At 44.7% G+C, this 27483-nt stretch overlaps 1 protein-coding gene across 2 annotated transcripts in view; it reads left to right on the top strand.

Moving 5' to 3' along the window:
* CACNA1C (calcium voltage-gated channel subunit alpha1 C) overlaps window positions 1-27483 on the top strand; it is a 476564-nt gene that overhangs the window by 425711 nt on the left and 23370 nt on the right. For both annotated transcript variants that reach the window (XM_051784889.1, XM_051784890.1), the window contains 6 exons: window positions 14432-14464; window positions 17448-17576; window positions 21556-21621; window positions 24766-24857; window positions 25679-25844; window positions 26724-26851. In XM_051784889.1, the coding sequence (XP_051640849.1) occupies window positions 14432-14464; window positions 17448-17576; window positions 21556-21621; window positions 24766-24857; window positions 25679-25844; window positions 26724-26851 (614 nt within the window). The remainder of the gene's footprint in view (window positions 1-14431; window positions 14465-17447; window positions 17577-21555; window positions 21622-24765; window positions 24858-25678; window positions 25845-26723; window positions 26852-27483) is intronic.

Here is a 27483-nt window from a genome sequence, read left to right on the forward strand (position 1 = left end):
GACAAAAGAAAAACTGTCAGGCCCTGTGCCACTGGGAAAGCTGTAAATGTAACCTACTCCCCCTCAGCCAGAGAAAAGTTTTGGTTCGTTGGGTCCTTTTTCCTTCGTCCTTTCTTCTGCCAGTGTCAGACCAAAGATACTGTGTCGCTGAGTCTTTGTTTGCTATCAAAGCAATGCTCACAGCAGTTCCCACTGAGCTGGATGAGTCCCTGTGGCCCTGTGGCCAGCTGAGGGGTTGCCAATCCAGCTGCAGCGGGCAGCTCATGGCGTGCAGATGTGTGAGAGTTACAGAGGCATGTTCAGGTGAGAGCATGTGTGTCTCCAGAGCATCAGCATAAGTACCAGTGACAGTGGGGATGTGGTGTGTTTGATTCTGTCTGTCTGTCTGTCTCGAAAGAATGCCAGGGAGGGGGAGGATTTGTGCTTACTTGTGAACCTGTCTCTGAGGACTTCTGCCGGTGCCACTGAGTGTGTCTGCACGTGCGGGTACTTCTGTGTTCATCAGCTGTGTCTGGGAGTGCACGAGGATGACTGAGCAAACCATCTGGACTCGTGTCCATCCTGCCTCTTCCACTCAGTGGCCATACTTGCATGTCTGAGTGTGTCTGTGAACACTGCAGGAGGTACAGAGGAGGAGGAGTTACCTGTGACAGGTACACAATGCGATATGGTAGATGTGATGAGCCAGGGAGGTGTGCATGGTTATGAGATGAGAACTTTTAGGAACAGGGTGACCTGCGGGCTTTTCTGAAATAATGGAGTATTTCCCTACCTAAGATGCCCTCCTGCTGTAGCAGCACACATTTTCCTAAGAGTGAACATTATGAGTGGTTTTAGGGTTGATGGAAGTGGTGGGGTTTTTAATGGGAGAGGTGACAGGAGGAGAGTGCAATGTTGTCTGTGGTCTGATCCATGGTAGCATCTAGGAGACATAGGACCTGGGTTCTTCAGGAAGTAGCACCCCTAGGAAGAAGGTTAGAGAAACCCAAACCCCACTTTGCTATATTACTTCCCCTAAAAAACGTCAGTCAGATCTGTTGTGCCCAAGCCTGCTGAGTAGTAGTTTGGCATTTGGTCTATCAGGAGAGCTGAGTACTTTATATCTTGTGCTTCTGAAAAGGTTTTCAGTTTCTGATAGGAAGTCAGCAGAGGGTTGCAGCTTGATTGATTCCTGAGTACTGATCCAGTAAGGCCAGATAGATACCAAAGCATTCAGCTCCCAAGTCTTGGAGACCTGTGCAGTGATTTCATATTTAGGCTATTTTATTTTGGAACTGAAACAGCTCAGGCTTAAACCAGGCGCATAGGGCCTTTTTTTACAGTCATCTTGCTTTTGGTGTCTAGAGGCTTCATATGATTTGCCATGGGCTCCTGCTCCCATTCTTTGGAATATCTGACAGCCTATACTTAAGTCTCCCTCTCACCTTCTCCTGCACTTCTCCCTTTTAACCCACACCCTGCCTTTCTTCCTTTTCTCCCTTGCTTTCCTCTCCCTCGTCTCCAGCCACACTAAACCTCACGAGTTCGTTTTCACCCTCAATCAATGTGTCTGAAGGCAGAGAACCAGTGGCTTAAGTCCTGCAGTCCTTATTCAGGCAGAACTGCCCCCGGGCGTTCCGCCTGTGCAAGGACTGGAGCGGCCGAGCCCTGCAGCACAGCCCTGTACACACACACCCCCACAATGGGAGCAAGGATCGGTGGAAGGACGACATAACATCCAGCCTGCACCTCAGTTGGGACTGGCATTCATATCTGTCGCTGTGTCTGTCTGTCTTTCTCTGCCTGTCTGGTTCTCTCCGCTTCCACGCCCTTTGCTGCTCAGATTTTGGCCACCAGCTGCCACTGGACACAAATCTTTGCAATTCCTAGAACTTGCAAGTTCGTTTACCCAAACCTTCTGGAAGAGGCAGAAAACATCTCCCTCCCTCTCCTCTCTCTCTCTCTCAAATGCCATCTGGGTAGCAGAGGCCTCCAAATTATGTAGCAAAGGGCTGGAGAAGCACAGTGGCTTCTTTTGACATCTCGTGTTGTCATACCCTTACTGCTGCCACCCTAGAAGTTGTACGTAGTCCTGAGCTATCCCTGTGTGCGTGTATTTGTATGTATATGTGACTTGTTTTCTTTTTGGAACAACTACTACTGATAAAATTGATGGGGAGGGGAGGGTGGATTTCGTTTGCTTTTTTTTTTAATATATCTGGTGGTGTTTTCATCACTAGAGTAATTCAGGTAATGCACCACGGTGGCCCCAGCTTCTGTGTGTAGGAAGCCACGTTGAAGCATGGTTGTGAGCTGTAGCAGTGGCAAATACTAGTGCTTTGTTTTGCCTTTGATGAACATCAGAAGAGATGCCCTAAACAACTCCTCCCCAGATTAGGCTTAGATTGATTTGAATTTGATCACCTCCCATGCTTATTCAACAATTCCAATGCACATTTTTCACCCTGTGTTGGTGAGAAGGAAGTATGGAATGACTATCTGACCACAACCATGTTTGAACAGGGTTATTTTGTTTTTATTTATGTATATATTTGTCATGAAGATGGGGCCTCTTTTTCTTTTTTTTTTTTCTCTTTTGTCTCTAAAATGTTGGTATTCTCAGTGCATTTCCAGAGTTCATAATGTGATTTGCCCATTCAAAGAGGTGATTTTGGTAACTGCACAGCTTTTTCTGTAAGGAAATCTATATGAAATATGGACAATCAGAAAAAAGTATGTATTTTTGTTAGAAAAGGGAATAGTAAATACAAATTACTTTTTCCTAGGTTTACCTGAGTATTTGAGCTGTTATGAGCAATATTAGCACCATAAGAAGGAGGCAGGTAGTTCCCACTTTAAAAGACTCTTCGTACTACCCAGTTTTGAGGAAATACCTCAAAATACTGTGGTTTCCACAAAACTACTTGTTAGACTTGGCTCCTGACATTGTTCCAGGTGCATGGAATAATCAGAATGCTTTTTAATGCAGAGGAGACTTAAGAGTAGCAGAAAAATATATTTGCCTTACTGGAAAACTTTAACCACTCACATTTTAATTAATTGAAATACAGAAAGATAAAGAATCCAAGAGAACAAATTCTTGAAAGCTAAGTGTGAAAGCAGCAAAAAGAAGCTTAGGCAGCCCTATAGGTGTAAGAGTTGATGCACAAACCTGTCTGGAGTCCTTCTGAGTGAAAATATTTAGAGCTCTTTAAAATGCTGGGCCACAGTGTCTTACTGACTGCACTGAGGAGTGAATTGTGCTTTTAATTACTGCAGGCTTTCATGTACCCAAAACCTTGGTGGGTTTCAAGGCCTTTAGAGAAGAAATCTTGTTTTCTTATTTGACCCTATATTATTGTTACAATAACAATAATAGCTAATAGTAGAAACACAAAGAACCACAGACCTTGTCCTGTGTTGGTTCAATAGTGAAATAAGTGTGTGAAGTGTACATTTCAGTACAAACAGCTCTTTAAAAAGCCTACATCCAGATTTTCCGACCAGTATTTAATTTTACTTGTCATTTTTCCTATCACATCTATCACACTTTGAAGTAAAAAAACACTACAATATTCTGGCATCAACATTTGTGATGTATTACAGCTATATTTCATTTTCCTTTTAATTCCAATGTGGTTTTCCACAAAGCTAGTTAAAACGCTCAAATTAAAAAACATTAGAGCTACCCCCAGCTAGTTATATTTTTCCATTGGCTTGCTAGCCAGGATAAATCATTCTTTTTGCCTAGCAAAAGTTTCTTTTAACTTTCCCTGAACTCTAATAGAGATTGTATCTCTATATGAACCCATAGAAAAATCTCTGACTGATTCTTTAGATGGTCTCTGAATATATTAATGTTAATTAATGATTGCTCCCCAAGCACCCTAAAGATGGTCAAAAAGGTGCTCGGGTGAGTTCAAATCCATCTAGTTCTATCATCTCAGGCAATTCTTTGAGGCAGTGAGGGATGACTTCTGGCATTTAATTCTCCTTTTTCTAAGACCTACCTTGCTGAGAATGCCCAAGGAATTTTCCAGCGTTGCTGTTCTGCACATGCAGATTGCAGTCATAGAGAGGGCACAGTCCCCTATATTTTGCTCATTCAGTTTTGCTGCAAAAGCTTCTGTTCTTCATGCAAATTACAAAAGCTTTAAACATTGGTTCTACAAGACCTCATTACAGGCACCATCTTGTGCTATTACACATATTCAGAGAAATGCCAACTGGTTCCTGATTGCACTGCCAGTTGCAATGAAAAAGCAATGGAGGTGATGGAAGAAGGGAAGACACACAGAAGTATTTTATTTGTTTTCCTCTTTAACCTTCTCTTCTCCCCCATCTTCTTCTCCCCAGTGACTTTCCCCAAATTTTGCTGAACTCTTGGGCAGAAGAGGTCATGTCTCCTATTCCCAGGAGCACTAGGGGTAGTTTTCAGCAAGACAGTAATAAGTTCCCCTCTACCTAGTGTATCAGTGATTTTTTTCTGTCTGTCTTCAGCCAAGACACCATCAGTCCAGGGGAAGGGCTGTTCCCCTTTGAGAGGCCATTTGTGCCAGGCACTTGGCAGCAGGTCAGCATGTTGATGGGCACCAGTCTGCAAACCCAAATGCACAGACTTCATGTTAAATAAAGACCTGATTGTGGGAGGTTTGCTGGGAGGCAAGAGAATGTTGCCATCCAGACAGATTTGTAATCAAAGGTAAACCCATATAAACTAATTTTACCCTTTCCAGTATAGTCAATATAGCACACTCATTTAGCTCCTGCTCTGCTCCCCCTACACTCATATGCACCAGCCAGGCAAACATAAGAGGGTTTTGGTTTTTTTATTTCTTGCCAGACATCTGTTTTTAAAATGACTGTGCTCTTACCTTTCCTCAGTGGTCTGTTCTTAGTGGAGACTGTCTGGCACAACATGCCAACAAAATGACTTCTGCTTCATATATCTTCCTAGACATCTGCTAAATGGGGCGCATTCCGTGCTGCATCCAGATGACCTAGCTGTAGGGACTGGATTGCTGCTTATGGTCAGCTGATTGATGGCCAAAAAATATGACTGGCTCTAATTGCTGTTGCAGAGTAATGGGACATCCCAGCTGGTCACATCCCAGTTGTTCTCTCAAAATCCACTTTTAAGCTCAGGGAACACAGTCAGCAGTGCTGCCTGCTGCGCCTCACCTGAGGGACTGGGAGAAAAATCTCCTTCACCCAAAGCCAGATTAAGTGACATCTTTTCATAAGCTGAACAGACATGAAGGCAAAGATGCCTCAGCTGTAAATAAATACTTGTTAATAGAAAGACACTAAAATAAATTGATATTTAGAGATAGGGAATTTGAGGCTCAACTGTTTGACCAGACGACCATAGTAAATCACACAGTGAGCATTACATATCATCTCAACTATCCCTACATTTTTTTTAACCAAAGAATTCGTCAAATCAATAATAATTTATTCTTGGAAAGACGAGTAGAACAAAAAAAATGTAGCTCGGTAGCTTTGTAAGATCTATCCACAGTCTCCACATGACCACTTCTAATGTTTTCCTGATAGTGCCTGTGATTGGCATTTCAAATCCCTGAATGGCTCGTAGGCTTTATTGTATCCCACATGAACATACAGAAAACCAATACAAGTCTGTAGGCTGGTTTTTTCCTAGGAAATGTTCTGCATCCACATTAAATAACTTTCTAATTCAAAAGGCAATGAAAAGACACAGTCTGGGAATTACATACTAACTGCTACAAATGTCAAATGGCCCATAACAAATTCTCTCTTCGGGCTGCTGGTATCTCTGTATATCCTCCTTTGAGCAAAGACTCATTGTACAAAATTGACAGGGGCTGCCAGTTCACCTCTGTCTACAGTCTCTTGCAACCCACAGTCCTGGTGCTTTTGAACGAAGGCAGACTGGGCTTTCACCTGTTTTCAACATCGTGTGCAGTCTCTTTAAGCACCTTCATCAAAGCACAAGATGGCTCTTTCATCTTCACATTTTCCTAGAGCCTTTGGGCTTGCCAAAGAATGGACCCTGCCAACACTGCATGCAGAGTCTTAGAGCTGGTAGGCTACTGGCTTTCCTTCCTGGAAAAAACTGCTCCTGGTCTAGTCTCCATCTGGCTCCGTTGGTCCCCAGAAGAGTTATACTGAGGAGTGGGTATTTTGCTGCAGACCACAGGCCTGCTTCTGACCTTAACACCACCAGTATAATTCCACATCAGCTATGGAGGAGTTGCAAAGATGCTACTGAAGTTTCCTTCTGGATCCGCGTACTCCTGACAACCACGTCACAGTAAACCCCCTCATACTGAGCCTCCAGAAAACCTCTTCACAGATGGAGCCCTGAAAATCCAAAGGTTTACAGGCTCCTCTCAGGTGAGGCTGCCCAGAGAAACTCCAGTAACATCAATACACAGAGAGCACCAAGTTTCACTCTGTTCTTCTTTTTTTCCTTCTTCCTTATGCTTTTCCCATACCATGGAATCCTATAAGTTAAATCAGAAGCACTTAACAAGTGGCTGTAGAGGTGCTGAAATGTTCAGTGCACTGAAGACAAGCACAGCCATGGCAGAAGAAGGAGATGCCTCCGTGAGTTTGCTTAATTCCTCAAATCACCAGTGTTCAGGGAAGATGAAGGCAGTAGATGTTACTCATCCTCTCACTACTAATGGAGTATTGCAAGGTGTTGGAGGCAAAGAAAGCTCCTGCCTACCTATGGCTTAGGAGGTTCATCTTAGAGAAGAGCTCTGCTGCCATTATCATTCCCAAGGCAGGCTGTGGGATGTTACTCAATGCCTTACACAGTGCACAACATCACATCTTTAAAGTACTTAAGCCTGGTATGAATGCTTTGAACAGTCTCTTTTTTTTTTTTTTTATTTCAAGGTCAAAATCAGTGGCATGGTCTTAGTACACAGGATCCTTAGCAGGCCAAGTATGTCAGAGAACATCTCTCTGCAGCCTGGCAGAGCATCTGTGCTTTCACAACACTACTACAGATAAGAAGTCAAGATGATGTATTTTTTCAGTGTTTGGAATAGGAGAACCTGGATATGAAAACAACTGTTATTCGAAGTGAGTCAAAACCAGGAGGCTGTGCTCCTTTCGGAAAATCAGTCCCACAGATTTCCCTCCCAGACAATGAAAAAAAAAAAAAAGGGAGAGAGGAGAATAATGATCAGTATAATACAGAACATAAATCCTTCTAGAGAGGTGGAGGAAAAGAAGACTGCCACAGGAAAGGCAATGAGGCACACTGGACTGCTTAGGAACAGCAATGAGGACACTCTTGGCATGGATGGTAGTAAATCTGAGGAAGGCTGGGGAGATGTGGGAACTCTAAATTCTCGCACTTCCTCTCTCTCTGTCTTGCTCTGTGGTCTGTTCTGTTCCCAAGGTTGTTCTCTTCAGTCTGCTCTGGGCTGGGACAGCCTGATCATCTCCACTGCCCTGTGAATCAAGAATTGGTCAAGTGAAAAGGCAAGTTTAATGGGATAAAGTCCACTCTGTCACACATGGCTTCTGGCAGAGGTGTTCAAATCAGCAAAACCTCTCCTCAGCTGTTACTCAAACAGAAAATCCTCAAAGTCACTCTACTTGTAAAACAAAATGTCCTGCATGCAAGTAACCTCTCAACATTTATTTTCATTGCTCAATTTATCTTCAGTGCCTTCCCATCCAGATGTTCTAGGGCTTTTTTTGGCTACCTGTCCCACAAAAGACAAATAATGAAACACAGGCAAGATGGACATGCCTCTCTGAGTCAGGTCAGTACTTGTACCTGAAGATAAGCACTGCATCTCTCATAGTGTTTAGTATCTACTTCTTTCTCAGGAGTCCCCCAGGCTTGATTACCATAAGACTTGATTACTCAGAGCTAATGAGAAGGATTATTAAAACATCCTGAAAATTAAGAATAATTTGCATAGATATACTTTACCAATTGTTCTGCTTTTCTGCAAGTCATGGAAAAAAATAGAGCTTTCAGCTGTGTGAAAAAGCAGCTCTTTCATTACTTGTCCAGTAATTGTCAATCTAGGGTAATCTGCATAACCAAATTAAAGCAATTGACTTCCCTTGTATTTACCTTAAGCACTTGGAACCATGAGATTACTGTCTGACAATTTCATGGATATATATATATATGAAATTAATTAATAAGCTATTCAAATTGATATGGTTTGCATATTTGAAGCTAATTAGAAAAGCAAGCTCCAGAATTTCAAAATCTTAGAATACATAGGAAATGAAGAGAAAAAAACTGATAGCTGCAGGACTCATTTGCTTAAAAAGTTAGTTTGACCTTATTAACTGTATTCCAAATAGGCTTTTGTTGCATATGGATATGCAAATATTTCCCCTGAGGTCTGAGATCATGTGGAATCAGTGAAGTATAAATGCATATATATTGCATTTGTATGAGTTGACACGTGATGTCTGTTGGCCCACATGAGTTAGTGGAGGCAGAAATGTAATGGCAAACTTCATTGCAGATGTCACATTTCTCTTAATTCCCCTTATTGCATCAAATAAAATTTTAATTCCCTGCTGCAAGAGATTTCAGCCTTCTCTGCAGAGCTGGGTATCAGATGTTACATTGCTCTGGGATAAAGCTCAGGGATTTTGCCAGGGAAATCAACAAGGTGTTCACCATTTGCCCCAGTAAAGACAGCATCCTACAGCTCAAATCCCTATTTTCCTGTAAGATTGTACCCTTTTCTAATAGGCATTAAATGATCCAAAAAGCCTCTAGTGCTTCACCCAGATAAGAGCTATAGGTAGGCTTGATTTTTTTGTTTCCAAAAGCCCTTTGTAACGTTTTTTTTTCTATTTTAAAATAGAATAAAAATTTAAACTTGAAAAACTTTCAGTAAAAGATCATTTTCACAGAAATAGCTGAGGAGAATCAAAACATATGCTTACGTAAAGTAAAAGCAGTTTAATCTGAGATTGATTTTTTTTTCTCAGTTAGATATGATTTCTACTGGAAATTAAAACAAACTAAAATGTGTGAGGACAAAATGTGAGATTTTAATCTTATGTTTCTGAAATGCCTTTTTCAAAATTGACATTTTTACAGAACGTTTCATTTTCAGCATCAGCATTCTTCTAACAGAAAATACTTTTGTAAGGAAAAAAAAAGAATTCTGGCTAGTTTTATTCAAAATATTCCCAAAAATTCTCAAAGAGCTGCCCACTTAATAGAAGAATGCACAGTTTGATAAGCTTTTCTGGCTTTTTTCCCCCCCGCTAATTATTTGATTTCACAGTAAGGTTGTGGGAATTGAGAATTATGCCATCTGCAATCCAGTAGTATTCCCTGTCAGAGAAACAGCAGATACGTTTCTGCCTGGTTTTGTAATAACTTCACAGACTGTGGTGACTGGTGGGTTATCTCTGGGGTTCTTGTGATTAAAACCACAGACAGCAGCAGCAGCAGACAGATGGCTCTGGAAGGGGCTGTGGTAACTCCCCAGTGAAAGGGCAGGCTAATACCTGCCAGCAGCCAGGGTGATTTGAAACCCTAACTTTTTCCAGCTCTCCACAAAGACTTGTGTTACTCAGACTCCTGAGGCCGCTTCAGATTTTTGACACTACAAACACAAGAGGAAATCTTGTGTCTTCTTTTGTCATGCCTCCATGGCACTGATAAATTATAAATCTCTTTTTCTGCCATACTCTGGTAAATTCTTTTTCTTTTTGAAACTCAGGTCGTGGCAATCCCATCTCAGTGTGAACTCCATGTGAAAGAAAAAAGTCCAGAACAGTAGCGTTGTTGGCTTGCCATTGCCCTGTTTGTGCTTACACTTCCTCTCCAAATCTTATCTGTGTTTGTATGATGAGTTCATTTCCCCAGAATGTCCCTTTCCACCCTTCGTTTTGTGTCCAAGAAGGTCACAGATGCAGTATGGCTAAAGTAGGCAGGGCTCTTGGAGGAGACCTCTACATACAAAGAATTTGAGCTGGAAAAGACTGATACCCTACAACTGCAGGGGAACCACACAGCACTGCAGTCTGCTCAGGTGAACTCTACAGTGTGGATTCTCAGGGGCATCCTTCCTGCAATGAGTAGAAAAAAGCAAGAAATGAACATCTGTCGCCCTCCTTTCTCGTGGGACAAACCAATGGGCAATCTTCAGGGGTAACTTTTCATTCTCCAGACATCAGCAGCAACCACGGAAACGTCTTAGCAGACATCCATCATCAATCAGCTACTGTGAGTGGTCTCCTAAGAGCTGCATCCACCAGCCATAGTTTCCTCAGTGGAGAAATGCCATTATAGATTGTTTATCACAAAAGGCAGCATAAGCGTCTGACCATTTGTTTTGTTGAAAAATATGAATTTACTCTGTCACATCCTGGTGCCAGCATTTCAAACACAGATTTCCTCTCATCTCTTCTAACCTTGGGCTATCAGACAAAACTAGAAGGCTGCAGTCGTGTCACTGCATTCACTGAGACAACTCTGACTAGCAAAGCAATAATAACACTTTGTATTTAGCTGCAGAAATGCTCTCCAGATCGAGCCAGGCCAAAGTTTTCCACAACATAAATGTTGGATTCTCTCTTGCAAAAAGAGATTCTTCCCTGAGAATGAAATTAAAGGATGTTTTACTCCTCAAACATTAGGGGAAAAAATCAGTTTGTACTTCGAGCAAAGAATGGATACTCCAAGGGAGCTGAACTCATCTTGTCTTCAGTGTGTTCTGTGGTATTAAAAAATTACTACCATCAGCAGTGGTGGTAATGGGAATGCTGCCTGCCTGTCCTGTCATCTTGGTGGCAATCAAGCTTCTACAACTACTAAAACATACTTACCCAGCAGTCCAGGAGCCTCCTTGGATGTATTGATTAAACATATGCTGCACAGAGCTGATGAACCTCCCCTTCAGGCATTTCTAGGTGCTGCTTCTCTGCATAGCCATTATAGCTGTCAGCAAACCAGCCCAAACCCCCAGGGAACTCAAACCTCTCAACATGGTCCTCCATCTCCAGTGTTCCACAGGGATGAGGTGGGATTAATATATCTCTTCGCAAGAATTTTCTACTAAAACTTTCATTTGAATCTGTTTGTTAACACATCTTATTGTTTTCTTCCAAATCTTTATCCAGAAGATATTCTAAGCCATGAATATTTCACAGGGCTTTGATGCTACCAGGACTATACAAAGTGTTCAGTCTTTTTGCTTCCATCTTTACAGCTCTGAAAAGCCACATCATGCCTTCTCAGAATTTCAGAATGAATTGCATAACAGCATAAATATCATACAATATTGATTGTTACATATCACCCTTGAAAGACTGAGACTGGTTCTCCTGGAGTGAAAATTTTATCCTATCCTGGCTTCCTATGTCCTTGACTTGATGACAGTATCAGACACCAAATCTGACATGTGAGACAGTATGTAGGTCCAACAGGACCTGGAGGGGTTATGATCTCTGTAAACAGCCACCAGTAAACCTTACTTCCACCTACCCAGGCAGAGCATGACTAACAGGAACACAAGTTACTTTCTGCTGTGCTCTCTTGAGATTTTAAGTATCTGTCCATCAAATAAACCTGTCTTCTTTCCCAGACACTTCCTTCCCTGGGATCCTGACTTCATACTGGGCATAAGCTGTGCCTTTCTCTTGTGTGCCTGTAGGGGCTTTAAAGATGCTCACAGGTTTGCAGCAGCTCAAGCAATGTATCTGCTTAAAATTCGGTGTTCTGGTACACACTGAGCATAGTTAAAATGAGATGCATGCAGGCAACAGTATCCTGAGGAGCTTTTCAGACACGCTTCAGGGATCACTCAGTCTTTATCCTACTGAATCTTTACTTGGGCTTCTAGAACATGCTCTTCTCTTTCTTGACCTCTTCTGCTCCTTAGCATCTCTGTTACCTTTTTAAATATAATGACATCAAAAGAAATAAAAAAATATTACCCAAATGGTTTCAGTGCAGTCATCCTCTTGAGAGTCTTTACACTGACACATCCTGCCTCAGATATTTCTCTTCCCACTCTTGGGCCGCAGGTTCCCTTCTACATCGCTCTAAATACGGGCCTGGACTTGTTTGGGATTTATACTTCAAGTCCCTTTTCTGTATGATGGAAGTTGCACAGAACATCATCTCTGACTGATCTCACTGTTTCGGACCTTTCTCATTCAGTATGTGCATCCTACTTGTGTCCCAAATGACAAGAACAAGGGTAGAAGGCTGTAAGTTCCTTTGCAGTCTCTTCCTTAATTAAACACTACAAACAAGGATGCTTTCTCTTAAGTGGTGCAGCTTCTCCAAAAGCTCTTTCAATGACATTAAACAGGCCAGGATTTGTTTTTCTACGTTATTCTGAGATTTGTAGAAATGAAATCCTATCCACTTCACGTGGGCAAGAGACACTGGCTTTAATTCCAAGTACCTGTCACCATGCTTCCATCCCTGAGAACTGATGTGACTACTGCATTCTCAGATGTCAGTGGCCTGTCCTTGCCCTAAAATTGGCATACCCACATCACTTGCAAGGTTGAAGATTCTCAGAAAATCTGGCAGTAGCGGAAACCTTCCCCATGCTGCTTTTGAGCCTCTACCACAGGTAGTGATACAATTTGCTCCATATTTGACCCAACTTAAAACGCAGGCCAGTTAGCTCAGGGAGTAAGAGAGGAGTAAGTCAACTTCTGCTTCCCTTTCCCAGCAGTGCCAAAGATACTCAGAAACTTCGGGTTTACCACATGATGCCAACTCCTCCAAACTGAGCATCCTATATCAACCTCATAAAGTCATATGCTCTTATACATATTTTTTTACTCACATTGCTATCGTCTGCACTTTCTGATGCAATACTAACAAATATCAAAACGACAGTTAAGGTATGATATTCCACAGTAACTCAAAAGGTTTTTTCAGCCTGTCAGTGACAGATCCACCAACACTGCCAGCCAGGAAGGATGGAGAATCCTGAAAGGTGCTGAAAGTTTCTAGGCTTCCTTCCTTTATTTTGAAAGGCCTTTGTACCTTCTAACAGGAATGTAGCAACTAGCAGATTAGGGTTCCTTCCACTATTAGAAAAGATGATTTGCAAAACTAGGAAGAGGAAGGGGGATGGGACAGAGAAACTCTTTGCTGGAAAGATGTTTGCCTAGCAACACAAAATCAAAATCTATGCCTGACCTGTAAGAAATGTCTCTATGGGCACTGCTCCTTTATTTGGTATTCAAGCCAACTTTTGCTTGTATGTGATCTGAAAACACAAGAACAAACATGTAAAAGAGGAAGATAAAAACAATGAAAGCTGTCATTACCAAACCAATGAGTTAACCCAAAAGACTATTACATGATTAGGTGTACCCTGGGTTTTTAATTGTTCCTTTTTGCCTATATCACCAAATAGACTGTGCATCTAAACCACAATTGTTATTTAGGTAATACAGTGCCAATTGGTTCCTGCAGCATCCTTGAAGAGCAGGAGCATGCTGCAGGAGTCCTGCATGGCACTACAGGGGAATTCTGTCACTGGCAGAAGAGGAAATACATCAGTTTCCACTTGCTAATGTGTCATGGAAAGTGATGACAGACAGGTTTGGCATATGGGGCATATGGTAGAGGTTAGGCCTGAAGGATTATGTTACTATTGAACTGAAGGATTCCTGATAAAGATGGTTTTATTTAATTTCCAATTCTGCTTCTTACACCTAAGGATATTTGCAGCCTTGGGTGTATTTTAGAATTGCTCTCAGTACTGGAAATGGCCCCAGAGGTTAATCAAGGAATGTCAGGCAGAGTGTTTGCAGCAACTAGACTCTTCCAGGTATGACTGGGGCTCAGCTCAGCTCAGCTCAGCCTGGCCTCCAAGAACACAGCTTTGCTGTGAGGTGAATGAAGGTACATCAAGCTAATTAGCTATACCAACTCGCTTTCCACAGCTGGTGGTGGGTGTTTCAGGGTTGCCAAGAGCCAGTTAGGCTCTCCCAACCCATTATCTCACCCAGAACTATGTGTAAGGGAATGAGGATATATAAATAGAAAGTGTTGCTTTAGCACTGGGATGTTTCGGGTTTACAAATCAGACGGATGCACTAGAAGCTGGCTGGTCCCTGCGCAGACATGGCCTGGATCTGAGTTGGAGAGCTAAATCAGCCCCTGTATTGAACTTGATAGCAGTGATTAAACAAACATTTTAACAATGTTGGTACCTCCACTGCCTGGACGCCAGGATATCCAGCACTCAGGAGATCCTGGGTGTGATTCACATGTGGTGGTAGTGGATAGAGCTTACATCAAATTCATGACCAGCATTGATCCTGGGCATCCTAGGGAATAAGCCCAGCCTCTTGTGCATTTTTTTCAAATTCCCTTTTGCCCTCTTCTGCCATTTTGTTGCTCCTGTGTTAGCCAAGACCTAGTTTACTAGGGCTCTTGATTGGAGACTTATTACAGCTTATTTCTGTCTGCCTTTCTTTAAAGCCAGCTGAACATACCCAATGCTCTTCCTCTATGGTAAGACCGAAAATACAGACCACCCTCCCAGCTTCTGTGACACTCTTTCTAACACACTCCTTTTTTCTCTTCTCCGTGATCACAAGTTCTCTCTCCAAGCCCAGCCTAGTTATTTGTGCATGAAGCTGCCATGTCGTGTATTGCTGTGAGTCTGGTGTTCACATGAGCTGTGAATATGCTGCACATGTGTATTTCTTGTGCATCCTGAGCTTTCCTTTGGTCAAGTTAACTGTTGTTCTGCCTTCTAATGAACCACCAAGAGAGAACTAGACCTGGTCAGATTTCTTGTTAGGCACAAACTGTGTCTCTGTCCATGTGACACTGAATGAGTTTGCGATGTGACTTCATGTCCAGCCCTCTGGACAAGAAGAGATTGGGACTCTGAAGTTCCTCTTCAGTGAGGTGATTCACTTTAACATTTGAGTTTGTACTTCACACAAAAAAAAGTAAGTCATGCACACCGAACTCCTCTACCTTGGTGTGCAAGGCAGTTCCCACACCACCCCAACAGAGTTGCAGTAACTCCAGTCTCTTGATTGCCACTTTGCAGAACCTCCCTCCACTGGCAAGGACGTGCCTTCAAAAAGATGGATGAAAGCCAGGAGAAAGCAAGCAAGGCTACTCAAGCACCAGCTAATCTGTAGCCATCTAGTCTTAAAATGACTGCAATCTTCTGAGGCATCACTGAGCTTTTGGCTAAGTGGTTTGATGCCAGTAAGTTGCAGATTTGCGTCAGGGAGAAATTTGTTCTGTTTTATCTGCTGCTTAGATTTTGCCTGCCCTAGAGTTCTAGGGACAGGAATAATTTTCTCGCTACAACAGCTGCCTCCTCTGAGCAAGGAAAGATGCAGGAATGCTAAAACCTCCATCCAGACCCATATCCTAACTTGCTACCACCCAAAGGGCCAAAGCAACAAGAGGAGTAGCAGGTAGAATAGGAAAACACTTTTTTTTTTATCACAACCCCAGCAATATTGCTGTCCACACAACTTTCAAATTTGGACTTCAGCTCTCTTTTAAGTAGTATTGGAGTTCGGCTTCTTAGAGAAGTGGAAGGGAGGCCGTAGGACTTCTGTAAGATTGGGAGAGGTGTGTGACCTTAGAGTTAGCCCTCAGGGACCATAGTGCTGAAGGTATGGAATGTCATGATTTTTAATTTCTTGGAGGCCGCATTCCCTCCTTCACCTCAGAGCAACTCCCTCTGATTCACTGAAGCCCACAGTTTGTTGTCCAAGTAATAAAATGAGAATTATGTGCGATGTAGGGAGCACTCAGGCTTTTCCTTGACACAGCCTGTTCCCCTAATCTTTTTCACCCACTTACTCCACGGACAGTGAGCTTCGGCCTTTGCCACAGACTTGAGGAAGCTACCCAAACTATCCACTGGTGATAGATAGACCACAGACAGACAGACAAACTGCAGCTGGGGTGCAATCCTGAAATGCTGTACCTGGTGCTGAGCTCTCTGTGCAAGCAGGGTTCACACACCCAGCACACAGCTCCAGCCCCTGAGTGCTCTGTGGCTGCTCCGCAGGAGCTGGGATGTGGGCAGAGCCGAGCGCCATCCTGGGTAGAAACAGGAGCACACACAGTGCACAGGTACACATCTGCATCTGGACAATCCCAAAAACATCCATCTGGGCTGTCCCTGTGCCTTGGGTTTTATCAGAAGCAGACAGGCAAGCAGCTGCTATTTTCACTGCCCAGTGACAGGAAATCCAAAGGGTCTGTTCTCTCTTGGTTTACACAGTGGTGAGTAGTTAACAGCAGGGGTGATCTGCACTGTTTCTTCCTCCTAAATGTTGCTCTTTTGGTAGCATTTAGACTCAAACTGCAGTCTTTGCAGCCTGGGTGGGGACAGAGACGGGGGTTTCCGTGCACTTTGCTCCACAGCAGGTCAAGTGGCAGGGTGACAGTGTTATCTCCCCCTGTGACAGGAGGTCACATTCCCACAGTGCTGCTACCGGAAGCCACCATCTCCACAGGCTTCGCACAGTATTTTAGAGGGTTAAGAAACTGGGAGAAGTGGCATTTGCTGTGCCCTTGAGCTAGATGGTGGGTCCTCTGCCAAGGCCAGGTGAGCCTGCTGCCACAGCAGCCCTCAGATGGATGTTGCCTTCACACATGTGAAGGCTGAGGGACGTCAGAGATGGTTGCAGCCCCAGGGGAAAACGCTTAGGGACAAAGCAGATGCTGTGAGAAAAAAAACAGGCTAGAAGAAAGACTGTTTTAAAATACTGCACGCTTGAACAGTAGCGGTGAAGCCAAAATAAAATGTTTTTAAAAAAGCAAAAGTCAGTGCGCAGACTGTGGGAAATACAAAGGGGTCATGAGAAATGCAGAAGGCCCGAGCACAGAGCAGCGGGAGCGAGCGATCCCGGCCCAGCCCCCAGAAGCATGGCCAGGGCAGCGCAGGGACAGCCAGGCTGACAGTGGTGCCAGTGACTCCAGCAGCTGGGCAGGGGCCAGCACTCACCGTGCCCCTGTGGGGTTTTGCACCCCAGACCTGCTACTGTTTCCCAGCAGAACAAGCAGCACGTGGCTGGTGCCCGATACCAGATTCACCAGAACTGCTGGCTGAGGCGCTCACTGGGTCATAAAACACCTGAGACAGGTCAAAAGAGAAAGTGTCCTTCTCCTCCAGTGCAATGTCAAAGGGGATTTGCATCTTTCCAATGTAAAGAGGAGATGCAGTGGAGAGGTTTACGGCATAACATATCCCTAATCCCCAAAAGCCCAGGCAACCTGAAGGGAGAGTCTCATGGCCTTGAGAGCCTCTGTAGAGTGGCTTCACCACCATGGGAGACAGGGCCGGCTTGACCACTTCGGCCCGTCCCTGGGGTGCCGGGACACTGGAAGCCCAGGGAGCAGTACCAGGACAAGGAACAGTGCAGTGAACTCTCGACGTAGCGTCCTCTGTGGCCCAGGGCCCCCATTCCTCTCGTGCTGTTGTAACTCCTGCCTCTGTGCCAATGGCTTCCAGAACGCAGAGGAAAATTCTCGCATCTCAATCACCTTCTTCCGACTCTTCCGCGTGATGCGTCTCGTGAAGCTCCTGAGCCGAGGGGAGGGCATCCGGACTCTGCTTTGGACCTTCATCAAATCCTTCCAGGTATTCCTCCGCTTATCTCTCAGTAAGACCTAACTCCTTTTTATTTCCCCTTGGTGGCCTCTCGTGGAGGGGTTTCACCCAAGTGCCTGAGCTCAAAGGCAGAGCTGGGCACACCAGGGACACGTGGCACAAGTGAGAGTCAAGCAAATGTGACTCACAAGGAGTGGCTGCCTGTGTACAAGTTTCATCTTTAAAGCCTGAGTAGTTGCTTGAGACCTTTCTGAGCAGCTTTGATAGTTCAGTTCAACTCGATTACTGCCTGTCTGTAACCCTTCAGTCTCCTTTTTTTTTTTTCCTATTTGAGCTGTATTTTATGTGTTGCTTTAACTGAAATACACAGCTATGGGGAAGGCCTGGGTCTCAATTAAATTTCCTTTAAGCCTTATTTTGAGGATTTCCAGTAAGTATTAGAGGTGTGTGGCCTCCATACTTTCACCCGGGAAGAATTCACCTTTTTGGCCCCATGCAATGCCGACTTATTAAATTGCTGCTGCTTTTACCCCTAGAGACAGGTTGCATTTCAGTGGTAGATAAAGTACCAGAGTAGAGAGAGGAAGGTGAAGAAGACCAGACTGGATAAGAATCATCACCTCTGGGGGAAAAGAAACACCACAGTTATTTGCTAGAAAAAAACTAGCCACATATAGTAAGATGATAGAGATGAAGTATAGCATATTCTTGCATTTTAAAAGTACTTGACCTGGTTTTATTGGACCAGCACAACCTGGAAGTTAGCTGGGGCATGTCCAAAAGAAGTGTCAGGGAATGACAGCACAGGAATACAAATGGTGGTCTATACATGAGAAAAGATGCAGAACACACCAGTGAACAAAAGCATGAAAGAGTAACTTGTGCAACACACAAGTCTTGAAACGGCAACTACACATCCTTCACACGGAGGCTTTAAATGATCAATAGCTTTTGTGTTGGCTCTAATGGAAAAGGAGCAGATCCACACTTTTAAAACCTAAACCTCACCAGTGGCAACACAAGCTGGGACCAAAGCCTGCAGTGCTGTGGATCATTGCAACTCCTGTCAGCAGAATTAGCATGTGTGTACACTGGGGATCAGCCTGGACTTTTTCCAGTGCAGCTCTCCGTGGTCTTGGTAGCCAGACCACCAGGCTTATACAAAGGACTCTCATTTTGCACACTCCTTGACTGCCAGAGGATCTAATATTGCACAGCAGTTTTCTGACACATCTGTACCACAAGTGACTTTTTCCATTGCTTACATGGTTGCTAACTTCCAGGTTGTTATTTGAGCAGCTCCAGTGGGAACCGTTTTGTCTGCATGCATAGGAATGAAATTCCCTTGGCACAGCTCAGCTATCCTTGATGCAGGGGGCAGAGTCACACTTTCCAGTTCCTGCTTCTACTCCTCTTGCCTCTGTGGCCCTCCAGCCTCTTTAGCAGTAGCTCGATCTTACCCTGAGCTCAGCTTGCCATGGCTCTTGGCTGAAGAGGATGAGATGGATGGGAAAGGGAGTGCCTGGTACTTCCCTCCAGTGACCTTCAGACCTCTTTGATTTAAGAGTCACTTTTGGGCAGGGTTGTAGGGTGGTGGGAGAAAGTATGAAGGGAGGGATCTTCCACAGCAGGGGAGGAAAAAAAGAAAACAGAAAAGAAAAAAAATCGTTGCAAGCAAGTGCCTTTTCTCTTGAAAGCCTTTAGCCATTTATAACATGGTATTCTCTGCTCCAAGCTCCTCCTCTTGCAACTACTGGGAGGCTCCTTTGGTAGCTAAGAATAGTCTCTGTGCCGCTCTTGATTCAGCCACTCCCACTGTCAGAATGTGGGATCCCTGCAGACTTTGGCACAAGCTCCTCTCTGTGTCCCCATATGCTTCCAGGAAGCGCCTCTGCTCACACAGGGCAGACTAATAAGCAACGAACTTGTGCTGGAGTTAGATCCCATCGTAACTACCACGTGCCCTGGGCATGGCACAAAGTGCTGACGTACAAGTTGGGGCACTGGTCAGAGGAGTGTGGGATGGGAAAATGCTCAGCGGGCTTTCTGTCTGCAGAGACAGCAACAGAGCTCAGGCTGGTGAGTGGGAGGAGGAGGAAGTGAGAGGGGTGCTGAGGGCACGGCAAGGCCATGGGAATCACAAGGACAAAGTGGTAAAGCCAAGGAAGGACAGAGACAGAGGCAGAGTAGGACAGAGCCCGAAGAGTAGAATATGGGAGGTGGGGAGCTGAAGGAGCCGTGGGGAATAAGGGACAGAGATAAGTGGGAAGGTGCATTAGTGGAAAGGAGTGGGCTGAGCAGAAGAACATGAAAAAGAAGTGGAGGGCCAGGTGGCCAGGACAGAAGATACTTTCTCAACCCCATTTAAAAGACAGAAGAACTGTTATGGTTATACACCTCAGACCCTGTCTGGACACTATTCCAGGAGCTCTTAGGTTTTGAGTGTATCAAGTCTCAACCTGATCATCACAAAAGGTTAAGAGCCCAGTTCTGAGCTGGTGTCTCTCCAGTGACATTGTGAGGTAACCATACAGATTTGTGTGACCCCATAAAATACAGAGGAATTTGCCCCAAACCTCAAGATGATGATTACAGGCATTGTCTAAAGGTTTTAATTTTTTCTGTTTTAATATTCAGATCGATTTGAGATTATTTATGTTGACCGTAGTCAAGTCTCCATGATGGCCAGTGAAAATTTTTCCTAGATTCTTCCTATGGGATTTAGCTGTGTTGAATTTAGGATCATAGAAGGCTTTGGGTTGGAAGAGACCTTAAAGATCATCTAGTTCCAATGCTCTTGCCATGGACAGGGGCACATTCCACTAGTCCAGGTTGCTCAAAGCCCCATCCAACCAGGCCTTGATCACAGAATCACAAAATATGCATCCACAGCTTCTCTGGGCAACCTGTTCATGTCTTGCCACCCACACAGTAAAGAATTTTTTCCTAATATTTAATCTAAACCTACCCTTTTTCAGTTTAAAGCCATCATCCCTTGTCCTGTCACTGTATGCCCTTGAAAAAAGTCCCTCTATTGCTTTATATAGGCCCCCTATAGGTACTGGAAGGTGCTCTAAGGAGCCTTCTCCTCCCCAGGCTGAACAAACACAACTCTCTCAGCCTGTCTCTGCACGAGAGGTGCTCCAAACCTCTGGTAATGTTGAAGTCTTGTTATATTCTGTGAAATTGAGTGTTCAAAGTCCAGATCAGGGACTGTGCTCACATTTTCAGGATGAACATGCTCACCCATTGCCTCTGAAGGAAAGTCTGGAAATCCCTGGTCTGAGCACTATGTATTTCAAAAGCAACAGAGTAGAAAATTCCTCCTCAAAAGCCTGAGCTTGTGAGGTCCCAAGCTGTGCCCTGGATTCCTGTTAGTGGGAGAGGAAACCGGTAGCACTCAACACTTTGGTGATTGCACTGGTCTCTTCCTTAGGCGGCAGCTCTGCATATCAGGGCTCTGCATTTCCTCTTCAGCAGCTGATCACAGACACTTAGTGCATTGCAGACACCGTCAGGGACACCTAGCTCGGAACAGGGAAGATGTTGATGCTGCCTTAGGTACTTAGGATGGTGCCAGCCATTGTAGCAAAAGCTACAATTTGGATTTCAGCAGCTGTTGCGGTTTTTATTTCACCAGACTGGATCAAGGGAAAAAAATCACATTGCTTTTAGTGCCAGAATAATGCTGGTTATGAGAGCTTTCTCCTCCTGGTGAGCAGCTGTAGACACTGGTTTTGCCCTCGCTTTCCTCGCTCTGTCAAGGGCAGGACTGACACGCAGGCAGCGCAGCTCCACCACCGCGAGTGGGAGCAGAGCGGAGCCTGCCTGAGCTGGGTGGTGGCGGGGAAGGCAACCAAATGTGGGCCTGTAGAGGCATCTAGTGGCCACCTGCCCAAATTACAGACTCCACGTTTGGGGCCAGCCTCCGCCTGGTTTCCCAAAGCCAGGAGCATGAGGCAGGCTTGGTGGAGACACAGTGCTCTTTCTTTCTTTCTTTTACTTCTAGGCTCTCCCCTACGTGGCTCTGTTAATAGTGATGTTGTTCTTCATCTACGCTGTGATTGGGATGCAGGTAAGATGCTTGAAAGAGCTCAGCTGTGTCTGTCTTCCCCTGTTAGACCTTGGGCACTGTCTTATAGAGTAACTAGATCAATGTGTGGTTGTAGGGGCTTGCAAGAATGTTTTCACCCAGTCAGGTGAAATGGCAGCTGGCCTTTGTTAGAAAACATCGTCTGCCTATGCACTCCAGAAAAAAAAAACAACCAAACAAAAATATTGACCCATTTAATGGCAAAACACAATATGCAAATAGTAAAAGGACCGTGCCTGCCCTCCACACTCTCGAAGGAATATCCATAAAGGAGATTTACTGCCTTGCCTGTTGGTTCAAAATAGTTTTTTCAGTGGATTTATGGCCATGCTGCACTGAAAAAAACCTCAATTTTTCTCTCCCATCACTTTCACGCTGGCGTAAATTCCACTGAGTTGTAAAGAGCAACTTTTGATCTACACCCTTGAAGGTAAATATGGGATCAGATCCAATGTACCAACACTGAGTTTGTGCCAGTTCTTCATGAAGTTGCATCAATACAACATCCTATTCAGTGTGCAAAATGAGCTTGGAATCATCCTGACCATTCACCTGTGCGAGGAATGATGTTGCATACAGACCACTGAAGAAAGCATGTGATATAGATACAGTCTGTGACAGCCCCAGCCTCATCTGTTATGCTTCTTTTCAAGCTAAACTTCATTTTCCACTTCAGTGTTAATCAGAGTTCTCAGATGAGTCAGCCATCTGAGACCAGAGACCACAGTATAGAAAGGCATGGCATAATTGCTTCCAGAGGTCTTCAAACATGACAGGCTTTTTGGTTTCACAATGCCAACAGAATTTGTAATGAAATTCATCTGACCTCTGTGACCTCTTTTGAATTTGTTTCCTGTTATTATAATCACATGTTTTCAGAGACTCCATCTACTCTGCCCCACTTTGAAAAATAAAACTAATTTTTTCTTGAATTATCACAGGTTATCTCAATGGCCCCAGTAATTACAGCTGTAATTTAGTCTACTGTGCTCATGCTGTAAACTTGCCACTTTTGCCTTTAATACCTAACTAGCTCAAATGGCCAAGATCTTGCAGAATTACCTGTGCTATACAGAAAATCACTTCAGAGTATTAAGCTAGTGTTACGTTGCCATACAAAGCATTAAAAGTGGCTTCCAAACACCCACGCAGACGGAGTCTACAATGATCAGGGCACTGCCAGGGCTAGATACTTTATTCTGTAATTCTATTCCTTTTTTTGTCAGCTAGTTCTAAGTTATCTATTTAAGCCTTGGCTTGCATTCAAGCCTCTGGTTAAATCATTTCAGCAGCCTGAAGATCATGTGTCTGTCTTTCACATTGATCTAGATTATTAGATCCCTTCCTGCCCTCCTGTCTTCTAATGAGAAAAGCAATTTTTCTCATTTTCCCTCTTTGCTTAGAGCCCACAGACCTGTTATCATCACTTTTTGTCCAAGTGGCATCTCAGATATTTTGTGTGCTGCTCTCTTGAACCTGCTGACATGTGGAGTTCCCTCACACACAGGAACATATAGGAAAGAAAATCATTCCTCACTCCATTAAGCAGCTACTATGAAAGACTAGGTGTACCAGATCTGATGAAAATATCAGAATTTCCCATATAAAGGAGACCTACCACTTTATCTCAGCTGCTGCCATGACTTGGAGCGTAACAACATTCAAGCCTCACTACCTAATGTGCTCAAGTGGAAAAAATCCAAGTTGATGCTGATGGATGAAGCCACTCATATGATGCCCCAAGAGACACAGACTGGAAAGGCCATAAGAGAGGAACCACTACCTATAGCTCCTCCTCAGTACCTAATGCAAAGCACTCATAGCAGCTGCCACCAGTATCTCATGTGAGAGGGAAGCTGCTGGTTTGAAAGGAAGATCAGATTTCCAGCATGGGAAGCTCCCTTGCCTATGTTTGCCTGAAATGAAAAATATGGGTTGCCTCAGCTCAAACTGCCTCTGAGCATTAAACTGTCCTCCTGCTCCCCTTCAGTGCAGCTGGGGGCAGTTAGGGCTGGAGAAGGCCCACTCATCCATGAGGAACCCCTGCAGGAGCCTGCCATGTGCAGGCCCTCCCTCCCGTCTGGCACGGCCTCCCCGCCCTTGTCCCCCCACTTCTCTCCACATCATTGTTTCTCTTGGGGTGCTAATTATCGGTGACATTTCCTTGAAAAGAAGCTCCATGTTCTCCCAGAGCTGCTCTGTTCCTGCTGCTTGTTTAGGCTGTGAGATTACAGCTCTCAGTCCTCGACATCTTTGCCACGTTGTTGTCGATGGGGAATAAATAGTCCTGACTATGCTGTGCAGAGACTTTTCTGCCAGGTGAGGTTTGTTAAGCTCTCAGTCCCACTGCCCAAAAGTACCAAAGCTGTCTAAGATTTTTTTCAAAGAAACCTAAAAACTCTGCTGCACTGGGGACTTCGTATCTGAGGACAGGCTGCTAAATAGGTTTGCTGATGGTTGCAGCCTTCATGCCGTGACTGGATGAACAAGTTGGTGCAGCAAAAGTTGGTTGGGCACAGGGGGAGGCTGTAAGCCGTCCTTGTCTTGGCAAATCTAGTCATGGCCTTTGTGCTGCTGCATTCTGGGAGGTACCCTGAAACACCTGCTGGTGACAAGCATGACTATCAGAAGGGCAGGCATTCAAACAATCTCCAGATTGAAATCAACGTACTTTACATTGTTTCAGAAAGATCCAAGGCACCCCACAGAGTTGGAAGCCCAAGGCTTTGCAGCTGCTGGTCTTTTGCTATCATTTCCTCCTGCTGAAGACAGATGAGCAATGAAGGAAGCAGACTTTCTTCTGTATTATTGATTTCTTTCAGCTGGGACTCCCCATATGAATGCCTGTTAAAATAAGGCCTTATATTGTGTATTCACAGTGTATGAGTAAGGAAGGATATCTTGTTTTAACATAAGATGCCTCTTGTTACAAAATTAGTGCTTTTCTGGTAATAAAGTACAAGCCAGGGAAGCAACAACAAATATGAAAGGCACATGGAAATGTTCTTTTAATAGAAGAGCAGATTCCGTTAAATATCAGAATCAGGGTGAGGCCAAGAGCTACAGGTGACAGGAGCTGTGGGGATTTTGCAGGGCTAATCTGAAAAGACCTCTGCTTTCTGCCAGGTGTTTGGTAAAATTGCGCTGAACGATACCACGGAAATCAACCGCAACAACAACTTCCAGACCTTCCCCCAGGCAGTGCTGCTGCTTTTCAGGTGGGTGTATGACAGGTCTGGATTGTGTCAGTCTGGGAGCACGATTCCTCTGCTCTCGGGCACAGCTTATCTCCTCCTACCGTGTCATGCTCACGAGGTGCATAGAAACATGTTGTCCTTTAGCAGAGGAGCCTGGGAGTTATGTCAGATGGAGTGGCCAGCCTCAAGCCTTGTACCCCCACCAGCTGACACTGGCCAACACTTAGTGCTGGGGAGGGAGGCAGGTGCTCCTACTCGGAAGGAAGGTAGCCAGTTTTCAGTGCTCTCAAATGTTGATATGCATCTAAAACTCCTTTCGTTCAAATCTAGCCAGTGTGACTTCTAGCAGGGAAAGGGACATGATGGGCTCATGCTTAGGCATGGCCATACCCAGCTCAACTTAGCACATCATCCTACTCCAGCTGAGGCCAGCTGGACTGTGGCCAGGGAGGGAGGGGTGCTGAAGGGGTGGGAAGTTGGTACAAATTCAGCACACTCTCTTCATTTTGAAGGACTTCTTGCATGCAATCCATATGAGATGCAATCCGTATTGAGATGTGTCACACACATCTCAATGGCTGTCTGGTTGGAACAGGAGAGACCCGTACCCACATTAAGCCAAAGCCAGTCAGGAATGAGGACTGATGATGGCAACAAAACCAAACAGAGGAGTAGGGTATGCCAGTGTGTCAAAGCCCAGCCTTCAGCCTAACTTGCTCTTAATTAACCTCAGTGGCAAAATTCCCATTAATGTTCATGGGAGCAGGAACAGGTTGCTAATTTGCCAGTCCCTCTCACATCAAAGGTCAATGATGTCTTCCCTTTCCCTTTGCCATGCCCAGGTGTGCCACTGGTGAGGCCTGGCAGGAAATCATGCTGGCATGTCTCCCAGACAAGAAGTGCGACCCGGAGTCAGAGCCGGCCAACTCCACCGAAGCCGATCACTCCTGTGGCAGCAGCTTCGCCGTCTTCTATTTCATCAGCTTCTACATGCTCTGTGCCTTCCTGGTGAGTCCACCCCAGCAACCAAAACCTTCCCTCTGACAGGCTGAGCCTCTGCTTCCCCAGATATCAGCACTGCGCAGGAGAAGAATGATCTCAAATAGAGGAAATCTCCCCATGGGGTCTTTCCCAGCAGCACCCTTGCAGTGACAACACCCCTTCCTGCCTCCCACCAGCTCTGGGGGATGCTCTGCTCCCATCCCAATCCTTTGTGCACAGCAAAGGAGCGCTCTTCCCCCCCTCCCCCTCAATGAGAAAACCAAATTAGTGTGTTGTGGGCTGTGCTGAGGCTAGCAACGCCTCAGCCACACTTCCCACCTTCCCTCCTACCATCCTTCTGGATGCTGAGCAGGTTTTTCCTCCCCTGCCAGCAGCAATGACTGTGAGAATACACATATCCCACTTACATCTGCTCCGTGTTGGCTGTGCGGCATTGCTCAGAGCGACAGCACATGCTCTGCAGCTGGCACCAGTGCCCAAAACTCTCCCAGTGAACTGCAGCAAATTTGGAAAGTTTTGGTCTTGGGCCAGAAGAAGGGACTTTCATCTCAGCCCCACTGCCTATAGAAGATAAATCCAAGGTTCTCCCACCCCATTATGCCGGGCAAAGACCCAGGTTAATAACAAGCCACCACAACACGTCTAAGCATTCGGCAAACTTGTGCCTCGTCCGTTTAGTAGGGAAGGGAAAAGTGTAACGAGCTGAGAATATTCCACCTCTGGGCTCTTCCCATTTAAACTAGGGGGCTGGCATGGGGGAACAGAGAACCTACCCCTCATAGCTTCCTAGTTTTATGAGTCCAAATCAAGACCTTAAATGGAGAACTCAGTAAAATCTACTGATACTTGCCTCTTCCATCATGTCATCTCTGTCTTTGTTTGCAGATCATCAATCTTTTTGTAGCTGTTATAATGGATAACTTTGATTACCTGACACGGGACTGGTCCATTTTAGGACCACACCACCTGGATGAGTTTAAAAGGATCTGGGCAGAGTATGACCCTGAAGCTAAGTAAGTAACCCAGCCTGGATATCAGAGCTCCTCGGGAGAGCAGGCCCATTATTTTCTGTTCTCTAAACCCATTGCAGTAAGTGGCATGTTCCTCCTGCAGGAACACTTTTTTTTTTCTGTTTTTGCAAAACTCCTAAAATAGACATCTCCAGGAGGTACTGCTGGTTAATCTGTAAGCCTGAAGTGCAAGGATACTCACAAAAATCTCATCCTTTAGGCTGCACTGTTACTTGGCAGGACATTGCTTCACTTTCAGTCGGAAGGGAGATACAGACTGCTTAGGGAGGGGCAGCAGGAGACTGAGAAAAGGAGATTAGAGGGATGGTTCGTTGTTGCATGTGTTTTGGGATATTGACTCTTCTGCTTGACTTTCTACTCACAGTAGAGCTGCTGTGCTCAGATCTCCATTTTGTCATATGTCATATAGGCCCATCACAATCTGCATATACACATGGCTGCATTACATTGTCTGCAGGTTACTCACATCAGCAGACTTGCAGGGATTTAAAGTTACACTAGAACAACTCACATGAGGGCTTAACTGACATTCAGTATTATATGCTCTGTTTGACACATGCTCAGGCTTAAAGCGTATTTAGATCCCTGTGGCATTACAGTACAGTTGACAATTG

This window comes from Manacus candei, unplaced genomic scaffold (genome assembly GCF_025592945.1).
Source record: "Manacus candei isolate 608988 ecotype Guabito, Panama unplaced genomic scaffold, ASM2559294v1 h1tg000018l, whole genome shotgun sequence".
NCBI classification, from domain to species: domain Eukaryota; kingdom Metazoa; phylum Chordata; class Aves; order Passeriformes; family Pipridae; genus Manacus; species Manacus candei.